This window comes from Chenopodium album, chromosome 3 (genome assembly GCF_948465745.1).
Source record: "Chenopodium album chromosome 3, dcCheAlbu1.1, whole genome shotgun sequence".
NCBI lineage: Eukaryota > Viridiplantae > Streptophyta > Magnoliopsida > Caryophyllales > Amaranthaceae > Chenopodium > Chenopodium album.
This window is the reverse complement of record NC_137836.1, coordinates 69,858,830-69,868,606: the sequence shown is the minus strand read 5'-3', so window position 1 is coordinate 69,868,606 and position 9,777 is coordinate 69,858,830. Positions and strand designations below refer to the sequence as shown.

The window sequence follows — 9,777 nt, the reverse complement described above, 5'->3', positions numbered from 1 at the left end:
TCTAAAGTAGCGGGTGTTGGTAATGACCAACCCCGTGAACAACAATGAGTCTTTTATGTTGGAACTGCCGAGGGATTGGCAACCCTTGGGCAGTTAAGGCACTACGTAGGTGGTGCGTGTCTCATAAGCCGGATTTAGTTTTTTTTGTCGGAAACTAAAATTAATAAAACTGATTCTAAAAAGTTAAAAAATATAATTGGCTTTGATTGTTCGATTGGAGTTAGTAGCACTGGCTTGTCGGGTGGTTTGTATATTTTTTGGAAAAGTGAAAATATTTCTTTTTCTTTGATTTCTCTGACTCAAAATCACATATGTGGTGATGTTTTGATGAAGGATGGTGTTACTTGGCGTTTTGTGGGGTTGTATGGTTGGCCGGATACGGGGAATAAATGGAAGACTTGGCAGCTCATTCGGGATTTATGCAACCCTTTCACAGGTCCCATTATTTTTGGTGGTGATTTCAATGAGCTCTTAAGCTACGAAGAGAAAGAAGGGGGGCTGATAATGAGAGAAGGGCTATTGCTGACTTTCGTGAGGCACTGGAAGATTGCAACTTGCATGATTTAGGATATGAGGGTCAGTGGTGGACATGGGAAAGGGGGTTTACTGAAAGCACTTTGGTCAGAGAACGTCTCGATAGATATTGTTGCAATGAGCTATGGAAGAATCTGTTCCCGGGAGCGATGGTGGAAAATCTGTTTCGCTACAAATCAAATCATACACCAATTCTGCTTCGACTTGAAAGACCCCTCCGAAAGAAGAAAAATGGTAAGAAAAGAATGCATTTTGAAACAGCCTGGTTGCTCGACGCAGGGTGTGAAGGGGTTGTGAAGGAGGCTTGGCTAGGGTCTGCTGGACTCTCGGTTTGGGATAGGTTGGAGGTTACTTTTAATGAGCTGAGAAGATGGAGTGGGAAAAAGTTCCATGAGATTGATAAGCAAGTAGAGGAAGAAGAAAAGCAATTGAAAGAGGCACAAGTATGTCAAGCTACTGGTGATAATTTGCAGTTATGTTTGAGCTTGGAGAAGAAATTGGATGCTCTTTATGAAAAGCAAGAGGCTTATTGGTATCTTCGTTCAAGGCTTCGGATATCAAAGACGAAGACCGAAATATGAAGTACTTCCATTATAAAGTTTCCCAAAGAAGAGCTCGAAATGAAATAAGGGGGTTATATGACTCTAATGGAGAGTGGCGAGTTGATGAGGATGAATTTGAAGGAATTGCACAACACTTTTATTGTAACACCCCAATAATTCTCTCTTAAAACCTGCAAATACCCTAAACAAAATCCAAGAGAATTACTGACGTGTTACCGCCACGTGTTCAAACGTTAAGGCTATGTCAGAAATTACCAGCGAAAAAACTAACTCATTTAAAAATAAGTTTCAAAACCAATAACCAAAATCAAATTAAGTGATACAACTTGGAACCATTAAGGCCCTTATTCAAAACCCCACAAAAAGTAGTAAATAAATAAAACCAGAGTTTAAATAAATTCAAACTTATGAAAAGAAATAAACTACGAATAATAACCAACTCTCTACTCAAAATCCCATAACCCTGATGCGAATGTTGCGTATGTAAGAACCTGTGGTTAATCTGCTCCCCAATATTACAAGTGTAAAAATTGGATCGTCACAGGGTCATTGAAAGGGGAAGGCCATGACCAAAGAAAGACACACACAAAAGCACGCAATCAGCAAAGCTGAGTACACACAAGCTGCGAAACAAATAAGAAATCCATAACTTGCTACTAATAATCAATCATCATGCATCATTAGTTTATAGACTCGACACATGACTCAACTATTTATATTACTAAGACTCCATTAATTAATAATAGGTAAATCATTATTTTTATTCGTTGGATTACGCAATAGACAAGGTTGTCCAACCCATGCTCCATTTGGAACATCAATAAAAGAAAAACCCCATGCCTCCTTTCGGAAACATCAATAAACATCCAACGACCACGGGCGCGACTCCGTGACCGTAGTTAGTATGAGATCTCACCTAACTCCTAGTTTTAAAAAAATAATATTTGAAATAGGAGACTCGTAGATCAGACGGCCTCGATAAAAGTACAAGGCTAATACCTCGTGTATCCCAACCCCTGATTGTCATTACTCCAGAAGTGCACCAATCCAGAGTTTTATTGTTCATCCATCTTGCACTTTACGTTATTTACAGGTTTAGACTTGGTGATGACTCATATGCATAACAATACAAACATTCTAAACACAATTCAATCAAACAAGACAAGTTTCCAATTTCAATTCTTGATTTATTTTTTATTTTTTTATTTTTTTGACAAGAAGAAGAATATTATCATTAATAAATAGCCATACGACATCTACAACAATAATAAAGATTTGTAAACCACATATCTAGAGAAAATAACATAACTTTTACAATCAAAATCATAACTATTTTGCATATCGGGCATAGCTCACACTCCACCGCTTCAAACTTGATGCGAGTAGTGATTTTCGATGTATTTGCATCTTTCCAAGTAGAGACCTTCGCAATCTGCGCTGATGTTTTGATCATAGAGTTGATGATAAACCCTAAACCCATATGAATCCAAATCACCTTCTCAATTATTATTAAAACCCTAAAAATAAAATTCTCACCCACAGATGAGAATCAAAATCCCAAAAAATTGGGAAAAACCCAAAAAAAATTGGGACAGACTCTCACAAACGGAGAGAACAAAACAAAGCAAAACAAATCAAATAACAAAAAAAGCAAATTAAATTGAAAAAAAAAGGTCGGAAATAGTCTAATTTCCGAAGAAAGTAGACTATTTCCGGCCTAAACGGCCAAGAAAATTGAAACCCTAAAGAGAGGAGAGAAAAGAGAGAAAAGGGAGGAGCACTTTAAAAAAAGGTTGGAGGGCAATTCTTGATTTATTAGTGACAAACAACACTTATTATTTATTCCTTTACCACCTTGGTGTATAAACACCTTGAGTGCATAAGGCACCCCAAAACCTTAACCTCGTCTTATAAGACTTAAATCTTCCTTTACTCATCATGCTTGCATAATCATGAATGAGTAATAAATTAATCATTACACCAATCATATACCTTTGCCTCTAAGCGCACCTTACATAATTAGAGCACAAATAATACTTGCAATATAAAATAGTGCACGTCATACGAAATTCACAATGTATAACCAAACAATTTTACTCGGTCATCCCTATACATGATACTAAGTTTTCGATCAGTCCTTAAACATGCACCTAAAATAAAGGTTTCGTAACTTGTATGTACCTTGAGCAAACGAATTGGTATACCACTTTACTAACTAGAAATAACCTTCAATAAACTCCTCTCCTAAACCAAATAATAACATCTCAATCAATACCCAATCAATCAAATTTACAGCAATACTAACTTACTTTAAAACCTTCAAAATCCAACAACACTTTAAATCCTTCCCTTTAGTTAAAATTAAAGGCTTATATATAGTTCTTTAAATTTTCTTCATAAAAACCTTAAAATACACTCTTATACATGAAATTACAGCAAGTTTAAAGTTTAATAAAAATCTGAAATTATTTAAAACCCCTAATAATTTCCCTTTTTAATGGGTGATTAAACCCTCTTTATAAAACATCAAAAGTAATACTTAGAAACTATCTCCAACACTTAAAACTTCAATAAAAACATATATTTATGATTAATTAACTTTAAACTTAATTAATTTTATTAATCAAACTCAAGGATAATATTTTAAGTATAAAAAATAAACTTCGTTAAAATAAAAAACTGCCCGAAAATCATATTTAGAGGCTTACCAAAGGTGGTGAGTCTTTCTTAAAACGTTGTTTCCACATGGAAAACACTACTTTTTTGTCAAAATCGGATGAGTTCAGAACCTGATCGGGATTAAAACGGGATTAATATTAACGAACGGAAATCTGAAAATTTAAACACTAATTTACATGTTCAAAATAATCTGGAATTAAGTTAAACTAATAATTAGTTATAATCACCAAAATTTCAAAACATCATTACTATAAAAGCCCTAAATCAATTGTTCATAAAAACCCTAAAATCATGATTTTCAATAATTAAAAACCCTAGGTTATAAAATTTACAAAATCAGAAAATTATGACATTTATAAAATCTTAAAATTCATCAAAATACAATTTGATACTAATTAAATTAATTTCAAACAATAAAATCAAAACCCATAAATTAATAATTATAATTATACAAATTAATAAAACAAAGGAGAAAATAAGACTAACCTTTTTGTGTGGGAAAATTTTGGGGATTCATGGGGTATTTATAGGAGAGAACGTTGTAGGGTAAATAGAAAGTTGGGCCTCATAAAATTAATGGGTCAAAATGAATGAAATGGACTAAGCTTTAGTTGTATTGAAATAAATTATAGAATGAAGGTTCATAAAATAATTTGTACCAAAATAATTTTTGACCCAAATTAATAATTTGAATATTTTGAAATTAAATTACGGAAAAATAAAAAACAATATTATAAATAAAATTAAATTTCATTTATAACATATTCAAAAATACGGGGGATTACATTTATAGTGCTCTTTTCACATCAGCTAGGCCTTCGGATGAGGAGTGTGATAGGGTGCTTGGGGCGATGCAACCTACTATCTCAGAGCATGACAATGAGATTTTATTGCGACCCTTTGATAAAGCTGAAATTTTTGCGGCAATCACTAGTAGAAAAATACAATAAGGCACCCCCATAAAGGCATCGGTTCAGGCCAAACCGGTGCCCTAAACCGGCCCAAATTTGGGCGCCATTTTACACAAATATAAAAGGCACCGGTTCAGACCAAACCGGTGCCAAAAACTAAAAGGGCCCCGGTTTGAACCGGTGCCAATTGAACCGCTCCTTAATTTTAAAAAAAATCGGTTAAACTTAAAAAAAAAAAAAAAAAAAAACTCGGCCATATTTATACCCCCCAAACCCTATTTCTTCATTCTCGCCGCTTCTCCTCTCCTCTTCTTTCCTACTCTTTCTCTCTCCACTTCTCATCTCCTCCTCTTTCGCTCCACTTAACCAGTCTTTCTCATCTCCTCCTTCCCTTTCTTCATTCTCCCCAAGCTACCGCGTCTCCTTCTCCTTCAAGCTCACCACGAAGACCACCACGAACACCACCACGGAGACCACCGCGAGCACATGCAACACCACCACGGAGACCACCACGAACACGACTCCTCCTCCCTCAATTTCTGGGTTTTTGTTTTCTGATTTTGATTTTTGATTTTTGAATTTTGTTTTTCGATTTTGATTTTCGATTTTTTCTGAGTTTTTTCGATTTCAATTTTTTTTCGTTTTTGTTTTATTTTAATTGATTTCTGGGTTTTTTATTTGTTCGTTTTTGTTTTTATTTTTTCGATTTCTGGGTTTTTCAATTTTTTATTTTTGTTTTTCGATTTTGATTTTTGTTTTTCTTTTTTATCGATTTTGATTTTTGTGTTTCGATTTTTACTTTTGTTGTCTGATTTTGATTTTTGATTTTTGTTTTTCTTTTTTTTTTCGATTTTGATTTTTGTGTTTCGATTTTTACTTTCGTTGTCTTATTTTGATTTTTGATTTTTGTTTTTCGATTTTGATTTTCGATTTTTTCTGGGTTTTTTCGATTTCAATTTTTTTTGTTTTTGTTTTTATTTTAATTGATTTCTGGGTTTTTTAATTGTTCGATTTTGTTTTTATTTTTATGATTCCTGGGTTTTTTTCATTTTTTTCTGGGATTTTGTTTTTATTTTTTCGATTTTGTTTTGATTTTTTGATTTCTGGGTTTTTTCGATTTTGTTTTTATTTTAATCGATTTTAATTCGATTTTTTTTTTTGGTTTTTTTTTTATTTTTTCGCAACTTATTCATTTTGATCAATTTATTTTTGATGTTTTAATTGGGGAAGGTATACATAATCGAAGAATCAAGAATCAAGAATATGGGGATTTTTAGATTGTGATGTTGTAATATTTTTTTTTGATTTATATTGTAGTTTTTTTTTATTTATATGTTGTAATTTTTTTTATTTATATGTTGTAATTTTTTTTATTGATCTATGCTGTAAAATTTTATTGATTATATATATATTAAACATAATCGTTTATATTGATTGTGATGTTTGATTTATACTTTGTGTTTTTATTTAATTTAGTTTATTTAATTTTTAAGCAAAAAAAGACAAAAAAAAATGATTTTTGGGGGTTTTTTGGCACCGGTTAACCGGTGCCAAAAACTTTGAAATAATTTTTAGTGGGCCTTTTTGGCACCGGTTAATCGGTGCCAATTTCGATTTTTGGCACCGGTTTGAACCGGTGCCTTTTTAAACCCCTTTTTGGCACCCCTCACATTGGCACCGGTTCAAACCGGTGCCTTAGGCCGGGTTTGAACCGGTGCCAAATTCATTTTTTCACGTAGTGAATACCTTCTCATTATTTTAGCATATGCTTTTTCCGCTATGACAAAGAAAGCTACAGATCACAGGCTTGTTCATGGAGCGGGTGCTAGTAGAAATGGCCCAAGAATTTCTCACCTCTTTTTTGCAGATGATAGTTTACTCTTTGCTAGAGCCAACCGCGAGGAATGCTCTAAGATAGTTGAAATTCTCAACGTATATGAAGCAGCTTCCGGGTAGAAAATTAATTATGAAAAGTCGGAGGTCTCTTTCAGCAAGGGTGTTAGTTTGTCGAAAAAAGAGGAATTGGTGGAACTTTTACAGATGAGATTGGTGAATGCACATGAAAAGTACCTTGGTATTCCGACTATTCTGGGAAGATCGAAGAGAATGGTGTTTGCTGCTGTCAAAGATCGAATCTGGAAGAAACTGAACGGGTGGAAGGAGAAGATCCTCTCGAGAGCAGGAAAAGAGGTTCTTGTGAAGTCCGTTATTCAAGCTATACCTACATATATCATGGGAGTGTATAAGTTGCCGACTACTGTGATCGATGAGATCAAGTCCATGACTGCCAGGTTTTGGTGGGGAAATTCGAACTCTACTCGAAAGGTGCATTGGAGGAGTTAGGAGTCTATGTGTGAGCCAAAATGTCTTGGAGTTGGGTTTTCGGGATATGGCGGTTTTTAATGAGGCCCTCATTGGAAAACAGGCTTGGAGGCTTATTGCCTCTCCGGATTCTTTGTTGAGCAGGGCAATGAAGGGGAAGTATTATCCTCACATTGACTTTCTAAATTCCTCTCTCGGGTAGAATGGGAGCTTTTCTTAGAGGGGAATTCGGGGGTCAAAATCTCTGGTAAAGGAAGGATTAATTTGGTGAGTTGGTGATGGTTCAAGGATTAAAGCCTTCTCTGATATGTGGGTTGCTGATGAATGTGGTAGATTCCTGCAAACTCCGTGTTTTGATGGAATTACTTGGGTGAGCGAGTTGATGGATAGGAATACACATGACTGGAACTATGACCTTTTATGCTCGAAATTGTGCGAGAGAGATGTGGATTGCATCATGTCAATCCCTCTGAGCTGGCGAACCCCAAGTGACTGTTTGACGTGGGATTTTACAAAGGATGGAATTTATTCTGTCAAAACAGCTTATTTGCTTGGGAAATCTTGCAACCTCAATGCTTTTCATAAAGTGTGGGTTGATATATGGAGTCTTGATACTATACCAAAAGTAAAGCAATTTCTGTGGAGATTGTGTACAGATTCTTTTCCCACCAGAGAGTTGTTATGCAGGAGACATATGATTGATTCAAGTTGCTGTCCTTGGTGTACTGACTGCACGGAATCAGCGAGTCATGCGCTTCTTTATTGCCCTGCTGCTCGTGATTTGTGGAGAGAATGTGACTGTGATGAGCTAATTGAAGGAGATCCGACAGCAGACTTTAAAGAGGTAATTGCAAGTTGGGAGAAGGTGAGTCCTCGAAAGAGATTGGTTGGCGTGACATTGCTGTGGTTTCTTTGGAGCCGTAGAAATGACAAAATTTTTAACAACAAAGAAGTGCCTCATAATGTTGTGCGAGACCGAGTTATGAGACTGGTAGACGATTGTGGCAAATATGCTGCGAAGATCTACGGTCAGGCAAAGGTACAAATAAAGAAAAGTCCCAAAGTTTGGATCCCTCCCCCTAGTGAATTCGTTAAAGTAAATTGTGATGCATGTTTGAAGGATGAGGGGTGGGTGAGCTTAGGGGCTGTGATAAGAAACTCGGCAGGGGATGTATTATACGCTGGTACGCGAAGAGTTCAAGGACGATGGCCACCTAAAATTGCAGAATGTAAAGCAATTGCTTTCGGTGCTGGGCTTGCTAAGAGGTATGGCTTCATGAAGGTTATAGTCGAGTCGGATAGCAAGATTGTTGTGGATCGACTTTCGAAATGTGCCACTTATTTCACTGATTTAGACTCTATTTTAGATGATGTTTTTTTCATTTGTAAGGACCTCGAATTTGTCTCGTGGTCTCATGTTAAAAGGGATGGGAACTCGGTTGCTCATCACCTTGCTAGGTTAGTGCCCTTCGGTGTGGAACAAGTGTGGGAGAATCATTGTCCCTCGGATATTTCTGCGTATGTTCTTATGGACAAGTTGTCCATTGATTAATAAAAGGCACTAATCCGGTTTTCAAAAAAAAAAAGTACTCCTTTCTCTAGAAACCCTTCATACCAAAAATTTCCTTTTTTAATTTTTACCAATCCCTTTCCTAATAAAACTTAACTAAAATCAAACTTTCTTAAAATAAATCTCAACTTAATATTTTAATTAATTAAATAAAACTTTTCTTTTATAAAATATTTCCAAACTTATTTAAAATAAATAATTAAAATGACATAAATAATTCATTTCAAGTTATTTAAATACCTCACAAAATACTTATTTAAAATAAAATATGTATAAAAATACGGGGTATTACATCTTGTAAACACACCAAAATGACTCCAATTGAAGGCACAAGACATCCACTGCCTAAGGCCCCGTTCACTTCACCTTATTTTTGCTAAACTGAAATTATTTTTACTGATTTTCTATTACAATTCTTCTTTAGGAAAATTGAATTTTAATGAACTGAACTTGAAACATGAATAAATCAATAGTTGGGACCATTAAAAAAAAGTCCATAATTGGGACTTGTAACATTTCCAAAATAAAATGCACTCCCTCTGTTCCTAAAAGAGGGTTATGTTTGCCCTTTTTGGCATATTTTTAATAGTTACGTTTTAATTATTTCTTAAATTAATATAATTATTTTATTTTCACACATTTATCCATCCATACATATTTTCCTTGCAACTATCCCCATTTATCAAAATATCTACACATTCCCAATGCAACTATTCCTACTTACAAAAATAATTATATACTCCCAATACAAATATTCCTACTTACCATGTTAATATTATGTTTATTTTCACTATTAAACCACCAAACTTAACTTTGAGAATATACTCGTTAATATCGCATATTAACGTTCCGCGTTTATATGGGGGTACCCTGGTCATTTCCGCATAAGTTGCAGGGGTAAAGATGTCTACCGTGAATACTAGCGTTAACTGCATTAAACAGTTGTCTATTCTAAATTGAATGAGCTCCGTAAATTGGATAACCCCCGTTTTGGAGATTTCCCATTCAAAATAATTCAATGACTTCTCCCAAAACTAAGAACTGCGAAGAACTGCAAAGTGAAGTCACTGCGATTGGAATCCATAACCGTACTTCATCGTAGACGAGATTACGATTCCGAGGTATTTTATCTTTTGAATGAACACAATAGCGCTGGTTCTTAATTGAATTTCGGACAATTGAATGATTGTCGTCTGCA

General features: G+C 34.8%; 1 protein-coding gene across 1 annotated transcript; it reads left to right on the top strand.

Annotated features, from left to right (window-relative positions):
- Positions 1-389: 389 nt before the first annotated feature.
- Positions 390-1,115, top strand: LOC145625275 (uncharacterized). Its single transcript, XM_081678335.1, has 2 exons — positions 390-436; positions 485-1,115. The coding sequence occupies exons 1-2, from the start codon at positions 390-392 to the stop codon at positions 1,113-1,115; spliced, it is 678 nt and encodes a 225-aa protein (XP_081534461.1).
- Positions 1,116-9,777: the final 8,662 nt, after the last annotated feature.

Coding starts and splice junctions, on each gene's coding strand:
- LOC145625275 (XM_081678335.1), top strand. CDS start 390: ATGGAAGACTTGGCAGCTCATTCGGGATTTATGCAACCCTTTCACAG. Junction 437..484: donor TTTATGCAACCCTTTCACAG/GTCCCATTATTT, acceptor TAAGCTACGAAG/AGAAAGAAGGGGGGCTGATA.